General features: G+C 54.9%; 1 protein-coding gene across 3 annotated transcripts in view; it reads right to left on the bottom strand.

Moving 5' to 3' along the window:
• SNX29 (sorting nexin 29) overlaps positions 1–17398 on the bottom strand; it is a 68137-nt gene that overhangs the window by 15840 nt on the left and 34899 nt on the right. For all 3 annotated transcript variants that reach the window (XM_076073676.1, XM_032970424.2, XM_076073678.1), the window contains 3 exons: positions 13029–13145; positions 10076–10131; positions 9266–9353 (listed from right to left, as the gene is read on the bottom strand). In XM_076073676.1, coding sequence (XP_075929791.1) covers positions 9266–9353; positions 10076–10131; positions 13029–13145 — 261 coding nt within the window. The remainder of the gene's footprint in view (positions 1–9265; positions 9354–10075; positions 10132–13028; positions 13146–17398) is intronic.

Genomic DNA, 17398 nt, shown 5'->3' with positions numbered 1-17398 from the left:
TTTGCCGCGCATTTGTAATCGGCCGCGTTGTGTTCGTGTCAAAACAGATGCCCGCAGGTTGTTCGCTGCGGGCCTCAATCGGGCGACGGAGTCTCCACCCAAGCGGCTGGCATTAACCCGTAGTGCGCCCGTTTACTCCAACGCGTCCTGCTGCACTTGTTTTTCCTAGGGGTTGCATACGCTGCCAATACGGACCGCACTGGGGTTGCCTCGCCCTGGGCACTGAAAGAGCAATCATAAAATGCAAGATCGCATTTCACGTTTCCTGAAATTTTTCAAAGAATTAATTCACAGCCCGGGGCAGCTAAAGAATTAATAAGTAGCATGAGCCATGCTGGGAGAGATGTGAGGGCTTTTATAGCTATGTACACGCGCAGCAAACACGAAGAGCAACAACACAAGCATGAACGCAGCGATTCGGCTTTTGAAGGCCTGAACCGTGCTGGCGTCGTTAATTAAAGGGCTGTACATTGGGTGAAGGCATTTTGGGAAAATTCCCCGGCTTAAGCGAGCTACTGGCGTAGCGGGATTTAGCGTGGCTGCTCTGGGATAATAATCACAGAAATAAGCGCTCCAGCCAACTCGGCATCAAAACAGCAAAAGTAAAATCATTACAAAGCCCTTTGATAGTCAGCCACGGCACGGCACAGGGAGGCCGAGGCCCCGGCGAGCGCCGCCACCACGTTGCCCCCCGCCCACCACCAGCCCTGCACTGCGCTCGCAATGGATGTCTGTGAGCCAGGTGGCTTTGATGAATTATGCAGACAGCCGGGACTGCCGGTCTCGCTGGCTATGAGCACAGAGAAGGGAAACCCTCAACGATAAATCTACATAATCCACGAGGAAGGCGTCTATCACGAGCAGCGGTTGTTGTGCCTCTAGGTGGTGAAGTCTAGGCCTCAGATCCAGTGATCTCATCTCACCCACCGTAGAATGGCTAGAATCCTCCCCTGGCTAATAAGAGGCATTGAAAAAGCTCGGTTTCCACGCCAAAGACTTCGTCTTGAACTCCCAGCACTTATTGCTGCTGCTGTGGCTGCACAGAGCACAAATTGGGCCAAAGCGGGAACCCTGTTGTAATTTTTGGGGTCGTGCACTTGATTTAAAGTGAAGCAGCAGTCAATGACCTGGAACTCACCGATTCACTCCACCCACTGATTCACTCCACTCACTGATTCACTCCACTCACTGATTCACTCCACTCACCGATTCACTCCACTCATTGATTAACTTCACTTAGCCGCTCACTAGCGGCCAGTGGCCTCCTCTTCAATCTTCTATCGCTACTACAACTGCGGTTACTGGTCCCGTAGTTTAGCACTAATTGACTAGGCCCATCACCATCATCCCTCCAAGGTCAATAAAATATATACCATTTTGTGGGAAGTGAACAGCGGTTGCCCTAAAGAGTGACCGTTGACTAGGGAATGTGGAATTTCTACCACCGTCTCGAGACCACCAATGGAGAAGAATGCTGGAGCAGGGAGACACTTTGACTTGTTTTGTTTGTGAGATTTTGATACCGGCCCTCCTCCCCCAACCCCCATCACCCCTCCCCCCACCTCAGACGGTGGTGACTCAAGCGCACATTGATCTGGCACGGAGTAAACACCGGGCTGTGCCGGTGCTGCCACTGCAACGCCAGACGGCCTGTGCAACCGTGCGAGAGAGGCGGAGACGGGTGCCACCGCCAAGGGCCGCCCTTGCGTCCCCGCTGCCCGCTCATGGCGCGGACGAGCACCTGGCACTGGTACTGCTCGATGTCGAGATGCTCCGGAGTGTAACCGCGGAACGAATTTGCCGATATGGCGCGGCCGATCCCAGTGGAAAGCGTCTCTTTATAAATCTGAATATTTATTTATTTATTTTTGGAGCTGTCCCCCCTCCCTCTCTCTCCACCGGAGAGGATGATGGAAGGGAGGGCATGCATATGTAACCGGTGCCACTCAGTGGTGGGAATGTGCCGGTACGCGAAGGTGCTCCTGCGCATCTCAGAACACCAAACGCGTGTGTACCGGCACTTTTCACAACGGTTTCTGATTCCTATGCCGCGGTGTTCACCCAAAGGGCATGGCTGCTGCAGGTCGAGTAGGGTTCACAGTGCACACTGCAAGGGAGTGCACACGTTTTATTGCAAACAACACCCACCGACCCATTAACCAAGGCCTCAACAATGTCACCACGCCGCCAACTCAAGTCCCGATCCCCCCTTCTGGGATCACGCGGTCACCGTCGTAGAATCTCACTCAGATCCGAAAGAATGCTGGTGAACAGAGGGGAACAAGGTGGTAGTCCAGAATAAACACTTAATTCGAAACCCAAACATCGGACCTCCAGGCTTTTAAATTCTTTCTCCTCCTCAAAGACACTGGTGGAACCATCAACCGCATCATCAGAACATAACTAGGCTGAATAATTAAAGACAAGCCATTGTAGTGGAATTGTGGCCATGCAACTCAGACTATGGACCATATAGTAAACCACTGCGGTTCTGTGCTCCTTGCATGGAGGAGGAGGAACAGTAAAACGACACAAACTCTCTCTCTCTCACTCTGCTGAAGCCCTCTTGTCGTGGCCAGCAGCAGATCTCGACATTGGCACCATCGAGCTCCGGAACGCATTGACATGCACAACAAGAAAACAGCGGCGCCTACACATTGACATCTCCACTACCTACGCAGCTTCTCGCCAGTCGGCGCAGCAGCAGCTCGGCATGCCTTGCTCCTCGCACGCCGGCCCCGCCGATCCTGGCCCACGGCCGCGGGGTCCGGCACGCGCTCTCCGCGGTGATAAACACAGCGACTGTGAAAACCACCGCCACTGCCAATCATCGCACGGTTACGGGGCTCGGGGGAACGCGGTAATGTGTGCGACATGACCGCGCGTGGGAACAGGGTCCCGGATTGTGTCCAGGAAAGAGATACAGTGACACGGTATGGGACACTGGTGGCTGCAGGTCCGTGATGTTTCACAGTCTATATCAATCTTGGAAGGCATCAATGAAAGAAGAATGAGAGAGGAAGTAAACAGAAAGAGAGAGAAGAACGGGACTGGACTCGTTCTGCAAGGGGAGGGGTTGATGACGAGGGACGTTATAGAAGAACGGAAGGGAAGAAAACGAGAGGAAGGCGACGATTGGAATGGTCGAAGAGCTGAAGGGAGGGACCGTTTGTGGAAATGAAGTTCAGAGAACAGAGACGGATGTCAGCCAAGCACTTGAGACCCAGAGAAGACAATATGGCAATGTAGGCTATTGCAGAATTTACACGTGACAGCATCTCGAGACACTAAATGGAAGCCGTTTCTTGCACTGCAGCGCCTGGAACTCAGCTGCCCATGCACTCTGGTGGGCAGCAGCCCGCCCCCTCATCCCGATGACCCCCCCCCCGCCCCCCACCCCTGCCGCCCGTCGCTCTGCTGCGTAGAGAGAGATGGCCGACAGTCACCACTCCCCCAATGTCCATCTCCCGCTACTCGTGGCAGCGCTGGCAGCACGACTCGCCAGGATGGGAAATGACATCGCATTCTAGTGTCAGAGCACACGCTCTGTGTGTGGAGCTATTAGCGTCACTAAGTGTGCTTCATTATCCCAAGTAGTGTGTGTTACTGGCAGCAAGATCCCCCCGAAACCTTTAACAGACTGTTGGGGCAAGTGCTGTTAACGAGCACCTGTGAAGGCCGGCACGGCACACTGGCAGTAGTAGCAGCAGCAGCAGCACAGCGGTGGCGGTTTCTGCTGCAGCGGCCTCCCAGGCGTCCGCAGCGAGGAGGGACGAGGTCCCGAGTTCACCTTCAAACGTTTTTAACCGTGTCGGACGAGGTGGCCACGGCCACTCTGTCGCCGGCAGAGGCCCAAGGTTCGCGCGCGCCCACCGCCATTATTGGGGAGGAGACGCAGACGGCTGAGCGCGCCCTTCACCAACAAAGCCTCTGCGCACACAATTCGAGGCAATGATGCGGCACAAGGGCGGCGCGACGCGGTGACGCGCGGACAGGACACGAACATGGGGTCTGCGTAAAGCCAGGCGGGAACGCAGACGGAGAATGACAACAAGAGGCATCATCACAAGGGCATTGTGCTCACAGTGCAGTTCGGCCACTGACAGATGTCTGCTCCCAAAGTGTCATCTCAATTGGATCTTGGTCTCCGGGGCCTAAGCGCCCTCGAGCCTCCCGATGCCAAACACGGTCTCGGGGCCACGGAGAGAGTCGCCCAGGTGGGAACTAACGATTGCAACCAGTATCGATCCCAGAGACCTCATCACCTTCCCGAGGCACGTTGTAATTAAACCAACAACAGCTGTAATCCACCCCAATTGGCTAACAAAACCCACAAACATACAAACACGTGCATGTATGTTCGTGTGACACTGTGTGTGTGTGTGGAGCAGTGGTTAATGGAGTGTGCTATGAACCCTGCGACCGAGTTCAATTCCCATTCATAGTCAACATCAGTGACAAATATTTACACCGGCTCCAGACCTTCCCTAGATCGACTCAACCTTAAATGATTACCGCAGGAGATACAAAGGCGGCAAGGCGTGGTGACTGCCACACGACCCTCTCCTTTGCCATGTCGGCCTTCATAGGCGCTCGTTAACAGTACTTGCCCCAACAGTCTGTGTGGGCTACACGGAGGATCCTAAGAAGGTCAACATGGCGAAGGGGGCGGTAGTGTGGCCAACACCAAGCGCATCCGCCTTTGTCTCCCTCGCATCAAAGTTTCCACACCGTATCAGGAGCTCGACCTATGGGAGGCCCGGGACCGGTTAAAATATTCACCACCGTTATTGGTAGTGAACGGGAACCAGGTTAGTCGTCGTGCTGTGCAGCACTAACCACTGTGCCACCGCTCTCCCATACTCACATGTTCACGCGTGCACGGCGCGCCCTCATGCCCTCGCTCGAACCGAGCCTTTGATGTGGCCGCAAGTGAGATGTCAAACACAGGCTACAGAGACCCACTGCCTGCACCTCATCACCCAAAAACCCGAAAACGGGATCCTCTTAAAAAAGACTCAGAGAGGCGTTCCTGGGTAAAGAGAGGGCATTATTAGGGTCAGTACAGGCTGTTCCTACTCTCGGAGATTATGGGAGCATAGGGGAAGGAACATGAGGCCTCCTGGTCACAGTGAGCACTGTGCGGGAGAGTCAGGGTGAGAGCAGCGTTTGGCTGCCCACGCGCCACCGGCCCAAAGAGTGGCCCGTGGTCGCCATAGGCACAAGCGGCACCGGCAAGGTGGCGCTCGACCATTTAAGACGCCATTATCAATTCAGCAAAACGAGCAAGAACCACCGACACCTACCTAGCAGAGGAGGCAGCTGACAAAAATAAATGGCTGTAAGATGTTGATTATAAGGAATTATCTTGACGAACCAGCAGACGGGGATGCGCGCTGGCAGGTGAACGTGCAGCGCCTCCACGGCAGCGCCCACCGTGCACGGACGGAGTTTGGCTGAGTGTGGGCGGGTTGACTTAAACAGAGGCCTCGCTCGGCGGCTCGTGAATCCATCCGTCACACACGCAGGGGTGGAGGGAAACCGAGGCCCCGAGCAGGCAGCCCGGGCATCGTGTGTACGGGAGAGGGAAATGCAGCAGGGCAGGCGGGCGATAATATAATCGGGCGCCGTCAGGCATCACCTCGCACATGAAGGAACATGGCAGCTCGTTTGCGATGTTAATTAAGTGCTTGGACGGAAAAGGCGGAAACGTTCAAATAAGAGCACGTTGGACGGGAAATTACAATTCTACGGCCTGTGCACCTGGGCGTTCACCCCTGGGGTCCTTGGTGCCTGGGACAGCTGGTGCTCGCAATGGAGGGCATTATAGGTCAACGCAACGCAAAACTCAACTTGCTCTTCTCTCACAACTGCACAGCCAGCTCATTATTGCCAATGAGACGTATCCTGAACTTTTGAGTTCTCACCTCTGGTTTAACAAAATAAACCTGAATGTTCGGTATGTGTCACGGGCACGGTACAGGCAACGAGAACAGGGAGCAGGTGTAGTCATCAAAGCAAGGCCTCATATAGCAGCGACTGAATGCAACTGCAGCTCAGGATGCTGCAGGGTGAACTGGAACATCAGCCTGATGAAACAGGGGCGATTATTCCTGAAGTGGGCAATCCTAATTGAGTAAATTGTGGTGCAACATTTTAACTTGGGCATATTTGAAACATGACGTAGGCACACAATGGCCTAATGTTGTGAAAGACGTTCAGGGATCTTTAATATTCACTGTGAAGACGACGGCACGCGGTATTACTATGGTTGTTACGCTGGCAGATTCACCAGGGTGGCCGTGGGAATCGAACCGTGAACCTCTGCCACGCGCCGCGGTTCGGCCATGTCGACGATCTCGCCACGGCGCGGGGGCGCATCGGGGCCCCCCGCGTCCTCCCGTCCCAGCACACACAGGAGCGCATGCGCTGCCACGGTGGGAAACAGCTGCCGGCCTGTCTGGCACGGTTAGGCGTCACACACACGCAGCGTCCGTTACAGCACACGGAGTACGCCGCAACACGGGTTCGTAGCGCAGTGCATTAACCACTGGGCGACCACTCCCCACACCCGCTTGCACAAACACACACAGGGACACGCATGTGGATGTAGGCACGTGCATGGAGAGGAGGTATGGTTTAGCTCAGGGGCATCGGTCCCAGCGCAGTGGCACAAGCCAAGGTCAAGCGTAGAGATTTCATTAGGTCCTGGGGATTGATCGACTGCAACGCGACTCACACCCAAGCCCACTCCATCTGGATGGGCGGACAGGGAGAGATTCCCTACAGGCTCACAAGTCACCCCTGTCACAAAGACAAAGTTCCCCCTCATAGCCTTAACAGGCATTTGGGGCAAGTGCTGTTAGCGAGCACCTAAGAAGGCCGCAACGGTGCATGAGGAGACACGTGTCCAGCAAAAAGCTCAGGCACCATTACCTATCCAGTGGTGATGTATACACACTGCACCAGGTCCTTATTGAAGGCTGAGCCAAATATCTCAACTCAGGTCACTGGGTGCATAGTGCAGTGTGCTAAACATTGTGCCACCGCTTCCCACAAGCAATCTTTCATTTGTGCACACACACACCTGCACACATATTGTAAAAATGCAAGACGAAACACAAATACGCACACGTCAACACAGACAAGCACGTAGAAGTGCGAGCACGGAGACGTGTGGACGCACACGTACACACACACTGCTGCCTCTCTGTCTAGCAGCGCCTCTTCATCACGTCTAGCTGCTGACGTGACACAGGCTCATCCAAAGCAATTTCACCCCTCCACACAGCAGCCTCCAATTGCTCAAACGCCAAACCCATCCCAGCGGAGTCACTGGGAGACAGATTGCCGTAGCCCCCCCCACCCCCCATCAGGAGATGCAGAAGGGGGCTCGCGCACACTCACACGGCGATACGGACTCGTGACAGCTCACACCATCACCAGACCTCCATAAAATAGTGTCCATCATCACACGCACCAACACACACACATGACGTGCACTATCATGGCCGCCGAGTGTGGGGCCGTCCCTGGCTCACACGGGGCGCGTGGCGACCGTGCTACCGCGTGGCACTGCGCCGCCCCGTGCGGTCGTGCCCTCTGCCCTTTCCCTGGTGCGACACCCAATCACCTCCCGCACACCACCCCCCACCCTCGCCCCCCCTCCTTGGTGCTGGATAATTTGTGACGCAATGCGGAACGACGGCGCCAGAAAGGACCCGTGGTGACGGACGTGGTCGGTGCCTTCGAGCGAGACGTGTGGCCTTGCATGGGGTCTAACAAACGTGCCTGTCGTTGGATTCATAATGAGACGGCGCAATCTCATTAGTCGTCTGCGTGGCGGCGGGGGGGGGGGGGGATTGGCGACTCGTCGACAATGCGAGGGAGCGTAATTTACAGCAGCTGGTGCTGAGCAGGGATGAGGAAATGGTTCGCATGGCACCATCATCCCGGTTCAGGGTTAATGCTCAGACTCACAGACTCACACACAGACATCCCAGACATTATGGTTTCAAAACGATGGTGTCAGAGGTCTCACCGTGACGATGATGGCATGAAGATGACACACTGTGCTATGATGACATGCCCACACTGAGTTGAATCAGCACACAGTGTGGGCCACTTTAAGATGCGCAGGCATGAGCGTCTGATACAGGGTTAACAATATCTCCGGCCGACTGCTAAAATCCAACAGATTCAGACGTCTTAATAATAAATAAACAAAATCTATTTCAAATGGCGACCACGCTGAGCAGGCAAAGCTAAAATTAACGTGGGGGGAGTGGGGGGCGTGCGGAGGAGTGGGGGGGGGTCGATATGAACCTCGGGATAATAACCCTGCACAGCCAGATTCATCACGTTGGGGTCGAGTGATTAGAGTCGTCACTCTCATTATTTTTTATTTCAAAATCAGGCGATTATATTTGGATCTCCTTCTATTTGCAGTTTGCCTCTGATGTCAATCAAACCACTATTTACGTCAAATCCAATCACAGTCAAAATTTGCAGCCGAGTTCCGAGTCAAATTTAGTTCCGGGGTGTTTACCCTCCTTTGGATGAAAAAAATATATAATCAAATGTATTGAAACCAAAATAGGTGGCCCCTTGCTGCCCACTCTCTATACCTCTTGTCATTACCACCACGCTCGTTCACCCGGCAAAGCCGAGCCTCAAGACTCTTTGTCAGGAGGGTCCTGCCAAGTTTGTCTCAGTAGGGGGCGATGCTGCTGCTGTGTGTGATCCCAACTGAGTAATTTGCAGGTAATTTTTTTACATTGGATGTTTTTAGCCAATATCGGTTACATTGCATGGTTATTTTGTCTATGGTCGGAAACTGGAGAACACAGACCCATGCAGAGCAGGGAGAGAACATACACACCCGACACTCGCACTCATCCACTCCCCCCCTCATTCATCCACTCACCCACCCACAACACTGCAGGTCACAACACTTCTCTTTCCACTGCACTGTCTGTACGCAGTATGTGCGTACGTCCACGGTGTGTGTGGGGTGTGGTGTGTACAACTTGCCTGGTACACGTGGTGTGTGTGTGCTGTGTGGTGGTGATGTCACCGCCACTTAGTGGGAAATGGCGGCTGTTGTTGTTGTGGTGTCTGCCACTTGCCTGGTACACATGGCATGCATGTGTGTGTTGTGGTGATGTCACCAGTGACTGTTGTTGTTGTGGTGTCTGCCACTTGCCTGGTACAGGTGGCGTGCATGTGTGTAGTGACTGTTGTTGTTGTGGTGTCTGCCACTTGCCTGGTACACGTGGTGTGTGTCTGTCGCCTTTTTGCGCAGAAACACCGAAGGGATCCAGACGTTGACCAGAGCGCGGTAGTTGGTCGCACTGCAAAGGTCGTGAATTTTAATGGAGCCCAGGAGAATTACGGCCCAGGGCTAACCATGAACCCCTAACATGGTACTTCACAGGGCACGAATGAAGGGGTGGATGTGTTTGAGGCTTGTAATTGTTTGGGCCGTGGTGCTGGGACACAGCGTCCCCACTGTGTTGAAAACAGTGCCGCCAGGTGTTTAACACAGAGGAGAAATCCGGCACCATCCGTACAGGAACCACCTGTAGCAATGGGTGACCTCCGGGGGGTTCAAACTGCTAAACCCGTGCAGGTTGACCCATTGGGGGGCATGCCGACCCCGAGACTCCCCAGCAGGGAGGACATACCCTACAACGACAGAGATCCTCCGTGTAGTCTATGTAGATTGTTTGGGCACGTGCTATTCGCGAGCACCCATGAAGGCCGGCACGGCGCACGAAGAGGCAATGTGGCCAGCACTGCTCTCCATAACCGATGTTAACACGCTGCATCAGGTACACATTTAAGGCTGGGTCGACCTAGGAGAGGCTCAAGACGAGTTCAGATACACGTCACAGATGTTCGGCTGTGAATAGAACTCGCGTTGTGGGGTTTGTAGTACGGTGCACTAACCGCTATGCCACGGCTCTGGAAGAGGCCACATACTCGACACGCACGCATGTACACCAGTGAGGTGTATAGGGACATCATGCAGCGTTTGTTGACCGGGTGGGCTGTAATTCCTTTCTGTGCACACCTGTCAAAGTCCGAGAGGCTGGGGTCTTCGGATGACTGGCTGAGGTCACCGGGAAGCTGTGAGAAGACACAGACAACAATTGTCACGCAAAACACAAACCAAACCCGGCACCCCAGGGCAACTTTCTGCACAAATGAGAATTGGGCCATCTGCGCACGTCTACTGTTTACAGCCCAGCAGAATCAGTGATGGAAATTCCACATTCCTATGGCAGGGAAGAGTCTCCCCATAGAAAAAACACTCTTGACTTCTCCACAAAGTGGTAGCTATTTTATTCACCTGGAAGGATGATGGGCTGAGTTATCATCCCAACGCATCACCCAGGATGGACAGCATCAAACTCCAGGAGCCGAGACAGGCACACGGCACCTTCAGGCGGAAGCCGGGCTCGGAGCGGAGCCGCCTGATCCCGCACGGACCTCGTCAAAGGACGCCGCATGTTCACCCTCTGCGCCACCCTTCCCTCCTTGCTCACACCGCCTCCTCACGTGCCTCTTCTTACACTCTCGTGAGAGGCACTTTTCTTCAATTACCAGGGAGGTGGTACTCGTGTCTCACAGAAACAAGTGCCTGGATTCCATTCCTGACTCGGGTGGAGGTTGTATGTTCTCCCCTCGTTCTGCATGGGTTTCCTCCAGATTCTCCGGTTTCCTCCCTAACAATCATCCCAGTGCTGAAAATTTCACAAAAAATTCCTTCATTGGGATCACACACATCGCACCCTGTTTTGACCAACTTGGCAGGACCTTCTTGAAAAAGAGACTTGAGACTCGGTGAGGCTTTCCCAGGGAAACAAGCTGATTAATTATTATGTTGTGTTGCTGGAGCTCTCCTTGCCCTTCGCACGTACCCTCTGTCCTCGGCGCTGATTTCCCACTTAAGAGTTGGGATCAACGAGGTCTTTTGTTCAAGGCCTTCACATGCAAACGCCCGCCCGCCCGAAGTCGCACAAATGCGTGGCTAACAATAAACAAACAGCGCCATGGCCGGTGCCTGTCAAGGGTTAATCCACCGGCAGAGAACAAAAAAGAATGCGGCGAGGCGCCTTGCGGAATGCTAATCTTGCGGTCAGGCGGCGCGTACTATTCCTGCAAACCTAGCGTGATGTTTAGCTGGATAAGCGAGCGGACACGAGGATGTATTCCGGGCAATTCGCCTCGGGCGGCAACGGTGGTACTGCCGCCACCCCCCTTGCTGCCGCTGCCGCCGGCCCAGCAGCGCGGACACGGCGCCGGATGAGAGCCGCGGGTTTCACGCGCATGGCCACTGCGTGCGTGTACGGCACACGCGGCTAGCGCATGCTGTGGGGTCGCCACCTTTTCCACCGAGGATCAAGCCCGGACACGTGACTCAGTCGGCCTAGGTCTACATCAACACACTATCCAGGCTCAAACCTGCTTAGCTTACAAGACTTGACAAGATCGAGCGCATTCCAGGCAATTTGGGTGGAGTCGTCCTGTTGCGTGGCGCTCCGTGCCGTGAGTGTGAGGCTAGGAGCGGTGTGGCGCTCCGTGCCGTGAGTGTGAGGCTAGGAGTGCTGTGACGCTCCGTGCCGGGAGTGTGAGGCTAGGAGTGCTGTGATGCTCCGTGCCGGGAGTGTGAGGCTAGGAGCGGTGTGACGCTCCGTGCCGGGAGTGTGAGGCTAGGAGCGGTGTGGCACTCCGTGCCTGGAGTGTGAGGCTAGGAGCGGTGTGGCGCTCCATGCCGGGAGTGTGAGGCTAGGAGCGGTGTGACTCTCCGTGCCGTGAGTGTGAGGCTAGGAGCGGTGTGGCGCTCCGTGCCGGGAGTGTGAGGCTAGGAGCGGTGTGGCGCTCCGTGCCGGGAGTGTGAGGCTAGGAGCGGTGTGGCGCTCCGTGCCGGGAGTGTGAGGCTAGGAGCGGTGTGGCACTCTGTGCCGGGAGTGTGAGGCTAGGAGCGGTGTGGCGCTCCGTGCCGGGAGTGTGAGGCTAGGAGCGGTGTGACTCTCCGTGCCGGGAGTGTGAGGCTAGGAGCGGTGTGGCGCTCCGTGTCGGGAGTGTGAGGCTAGGAGCGGTGTGGCGCTCCGTGCCGGGAGTGTGAGGCTAGGAGCGGTGTGGCACTCCGTGCCGGGAGTGTGAGGCTAGGAGCAGTGTGGCGCTCCGTGCCGGGAGTGTGAGGCTAGGAGCGGTGTGGCGCTCCGTGCCGGGAGTGTGAGGCTAGGAGCGGTGTGGCACTCCGTGCCGGGAGTGTGAGGCTAGGAGCGGTGTGGCGCTCCGTGTCGGGAGTGTGAGGCTAGGAGCGGTGTGGCGCTCCGTGCCGGGAGTGTGAGGCTAGGAGCGGTGTGGCACTCCGTGCCGGGAGTGTGAGGCTAGGAGCAGTGTGGCGCTCCGTGCCGGGAGTGTGAAGCTAGGAGCGGTGTGGCGCTCCGTGCTGGGAGTGTGAGGCTAGGAGCGGTGTGACTCTCCGTGCCGGGAGTGTGAGGCTAGGAGCAGTGTGGCGCTCCGTGCCGGGAGTGTGAGGCTAGGAGCGGTGTGGCGCTCCGTGCCGGGAGTGTGCGGCTAGGAGCGGTGTGGCACTCCGTGCCGGGAGTGTGAGGTTGGGAGCGGTGTGGCGCTCCGTGTCGGGAGTGTGAGGCTAGGAGCGGTGTGGCGCTCCGTGCCGGGAGTGTGAGGCTAGGAGCGGTGTGGCACTCCGTGCCGGGAGTGTGAGGCTAGGAGCAGTGTGGCGCTCCGTGCCGGGAGTGTGAAGCTAGGAGCGGTGTGGCGCTCCGTGCTGGGAGTGTGAGGCTAGGAGCGGTGTGACTCTCCGTGCCGGGAGTGTGAGGCTAGACGCGGTGTGGCACTCCGTGCCGGGAGTGTGAGGCTAGGAGCGGTGTGGCGCTCCGTGCCGGGAGTGTGAGGCTAGGAGCGGTGTGGCGCTCTATACCGTGAGTGTGGGGCTAGGAGTGGTGTGGCGCTCCATGCTGTGAGTGTGAGTCGTGTGGTGTTACACCTACGGGCCCACGCAGCTCCACCAGCTCCTGCCTCATCTGGTGGATGAGCGCGTCCTTCCCCATGAGGCTGCGGTGCAGACGCTCGTTAAACTCCATCAGCTCCCCATGCATCTCTGCCACCTGACAAATGGGAATATGCACACACACAAGGCAAAGATAAATATATCCCGTATAGCCTTAACAGACTGCAGGGGCAAGTATTGTTAGCGAGCACCTATGAAGGCCGGCACAGCACATGATAAGGTAGGTGGCCAACACCATGCCTACCGCCTGTCTCCCCAGTGGCGATATTGACACACCACACAAGGTATTTATTTGAGGCTGAGCCGACCTAGGGGAGGCTTAGGACCAGTTCAGATAATTGTCACTGCACACACATGCACACATACATATACATGAATGTATACAACAACAACAACCGCCATTCACCACTAAGTGGCGGTGACGTCACCACGACGCTTGTGCCAGGCTATGTGCACCCTGAGGCCACGTGAAGTGTCGAACGCCCGCTGGCAGGAGGTCACGGGGCAGACCTAGGTGCCACGGGTCGACTGACTGAGATGACTGGCTGATGCACCACCTGTGCCCCCTACTGTGCCAACCTGCTGTGCTTTAGCCACCCGGCGCTCCGCTCGTTGTTGTGAGCGTCGTTCCTCCGCCCTCCGTTGTTGTTGGAGGGCGACTACCTCCAACTGCCCAGTAGCGTCCTTCATGAGCCTCCTCCACAGAGGCCGATCTTGACACCGCTGGTACCAGTCATCGGCAAGTCCACTCAGCTCCACGTCCTCCTGTACCACATCACTCCATCTCTTCTCTAGCCCGTGCCGCGCCCGCTTAGCCCCCTCAATCCGGCCGAACAAAAGCTGTTTTGGCATGCGGTGGCTGGGCATGCGGGCTACATGACCCAGCCATCGCAGCCTTCCCCGCCGGAGGAGCTCACCGATGGGACCTTGCCCAGATCTTTCAAGGATTTGTGAGCTCCTCACACAATCCAGTCTGGTTAAACCCAGGATGGATCGTAGGCAGGCCAGCCTAAATGTTTCTAACCGGCGAAGATGTTCCATTAAGGGGGTCCACATTTTGCAAGCGTACAGAAGGGAGGGAATGACCGTGGCCGAGAAGACCTGAAGCTTAGTGCGGAGCGACAGACCAGGTAGCTTCCACACAGCGTTACGCAACCGATGAAAAGATATTGCCGCTCGACTGCTTCGGAGTGAGACCTCTGCTGTTAAACTGGAGCCGGTGAATGTATACACACGCACACACATGCACACACGCACGCACATGCACACCAATACCAATAACCGCCATTCGCCACTAACGGACGGTGGGTGACGTCACCACGGCGCCTGTGCCAGGCCGGGTGCACTTTTGAGGCCACGTGAAGTGTCGAAAGCTCGCTGACAGGTCTTGGGACAGACCAAGCATGAGCCATGGGTTGGCCGACTGAGATGATCGGTAGATGCACCAGCTGTACCCCCTGTGCCAACTTGCTGCATTTTAGCCACCCGTCACTCCGCTCATTGTTGTGAGCGTCACTCCTCTGCCCTCTGTTGTTACTGGAGGGTGTGGAGAGTGACTACCTCAAACTGCCCAGTAGCATCCTTCACGAGCCCCCTCCAAAGCGGCCGATATTGACACCGCTGTGGCCAAACAGAAGCTGCTTAGGTATACAGTGGCTGGGCATGCGGGCTACAAGACCCAGCCAGTGCAGCCTTGTCTGCCGGAGGGGCTCACTGATGGGAATGCGTCCACATCTTTCAAGGACCTGTGAGCTCCTCACACAATCCAGCCTGGTTGAACCCAGGAAGGATCATAGAGGCATGCCAGCCTGAACGTTTCTAACCGGTGCAGATGTTCCATTAGAGGGGTCCACGTTTAACAAGCATAGAGTTGGGAGGGCATGACTATGGCCGAGAAGATCTGAAGCTCCGTACGAAACGACAGACCAGGTAGCCTCATTACAGAATTGTGCAGCCAATAAAAAGCTAATGTCACCCGACTCTTTCGGAGTGAGACGTCTGCTGTCAAACCGGAGCTGGTCATCAGAACACTGCCCAGGTACGGGAAACTCTCTACTTTCTCCACAACTGCTCCATCACGAATAGGGAGCTGAGGGGGTGGAGTGTTTGGTGGCACAGGCAGGTGCTTAGTGTTGGTGGGGCTGATGGTAAGACCCCACCTTAGTGTCACACTCTTTTCCTGGTCTCAGACTTTGGCTCGTCCCTCACACTTCCCCCACAGATGCTACCTCAGCCAACCATTCAGAAGGGGTGGCTATTTCTGCCAATATTTGAGGGACTGCAGCCCTAGCAGGGTCGTCCCCACCTTGCCCCATGATGTTGTCTGGGCTGAGGGAATTCACCTCCTCCAAGACCTCACAAAAATGCTCTGCAAACCTGCAGACCTGTTCCTGGGGGTTGGAGATCGAATTTCCGCTCTTTCCCTGAAGGATGTTGATAGGTGAGACGCTACAAGTTACTTTTTTGATGGAATTAAAAAGTTATTTGTGATTGCGGGCTAGTGAGGCAGATTCCATCCCCTCAGCAACCCACCACTCATTCTTGCAGCACCGCACAGCTCTCCGAATCTCCGAGTGAAGGCTGCGGTAAGCCTCCTCATTCTCCGATGTTGGAGATTATAGATGACTGGAGTGGACCTGCCGATTTCTCTCAATCTGCCAGAAGACTTCCTCTTCAGCCAGGGTCTCTGGGGAGGTCTGGACTGCATACCCAATGCAGTTGTTGCAGGTGCATGAGCCACAGTCCTGAACCTCACCCATTTCCCCTCAGCATCAGAAGGAGGGGGGCACGATGCTAACCCCAGGTGCAAGCGATGTTGAAATTCCTGCTTGCAACTATCCTCAGCTAGCTGAGACCAGGCCACTGTGGGTTTGAATGGGGTCCTAGATGGACACCCACCACCAGAGTAGAAAAATGGCAGGCGCATCTTACAGATGACAAGTCGATGATAAGTGGGCAGATCAGCTCCACAGGAGGTCTTGGTGTCAAGGACATGGGCCCACATCCGCTGGTCCACAATTATATAGTCCAGCAGATGGTTTTGCTTGGATCCAGCATACATCCATGATATGTGGATGCGCCTGATGCCGGAACAGCGTGTTCGTAATTACAAGCCCATGGGCGACACAGAAGTCTAGTAGCCTGCTTCCGTTATTACTGAGCTGATCGGGCCCATGCTTTCCGATCGCTCCAACCCAGGTGTGTGTCATGACCCACTCAGGCATTAAAGTCACCTAACAGGATTACTCGACCCCGAGGGGCCACTTTAGCTAGCACCTGGGACAGGAGGTTGTAGAAGACATCTTGACTCATCGGCCTTATCTGCATCCCTCATGCACATACGCATAGACACACACATGCAGACTTACGTGCGCGCACACACACGCGCACCTGAGACTCCCCAACTCACACAGCTTTGCACACCCGGGCCTGGTTTCACAGGCGCATCAGCAACGTGTGCGCACAAACGCAACGTACCAATATACGCAGAGACTTGAAATCCCATCTCCTTTACACATGCTGTATAAACACTCAGTGTGGTGTGTGTGTGTACATTGAATAAACTAAACGCAGTTCCTGCGCACAGGCCAAACGGCCTCAACAGACTGTTTCTTTTTTTTTTCATTTATTTGGTATAGCCCTGTGAGCCATTTGGCTCTTGAAACGGGTGCAACCGCAACAAACAAAAAACATGAACAAGAAAACATCTTAAAGTGACGATGTGACTGTGCAAACAGAAAATCCAGGAAAAAACAGCAAAATATTCCTGAAAAAGCACCATACACCAACGCTGTGTGCAAAAATCCCAGTGAGATGCAAGTCAAACAACAACAACAACCACAATACAACTTAGATTAAGGCCATCAGTTTAACTCCGTACTACAACAAACAAACATGGCCAAACCAAAAAACGTTTTCGACATCACCAAAATAAAGCCATAAAAGCAATGTAACAGTGATCATAGGAACTGTGACCGAATTTTCACAATAAACGACATAAACAACATGTAACACCAAACCCTAGAGCCATAGCTGGCTGCATGAGTCACTCCACAACAACAGGAGCATCAGTCGGAGTATCACATTTTTCAATGCACCTTTAAGATCAGCACACTAAATCAAAATACAGATAATACTTTGCAGCGGTCATCCGGAGCGAAACATTTTATTTTATTTTAGGCCACTGAATAGCAGTGGCAGCTAGGGGTGTACAACTCGTCTAGAGCAGTTTTGAGTGAAGATCTCATAGGTAGTGATTCAAGTTGCAGTTTATTGGCAATAGTATTCCAGACCCTGAGGGCATCAATAGCAAAGGCCCTTCCTCCAGTTTTTGTATGGTAATAGGGAATG

Source organism: Petromyzon marinus, chromosome 43, assembly GCF_048934315.1.
Source record: "Petromyzon marinus isolate PM22_M1 ecotype Great Lakes invasive population chromosome 43, UKy_Petmar_22M1.pri1.0, whole genome shotgun sequence".
NCBI classification, from domain to species: Eukaryota; Metazoa; Chordata; class Hyperoartia; order Petromyzontiformes; family Petromyzontidae; genus Petromyzon; species Petromyzon marinus.
This window is presented reverse-complemented; position numbering and strand designations above follow the sequence as displayed.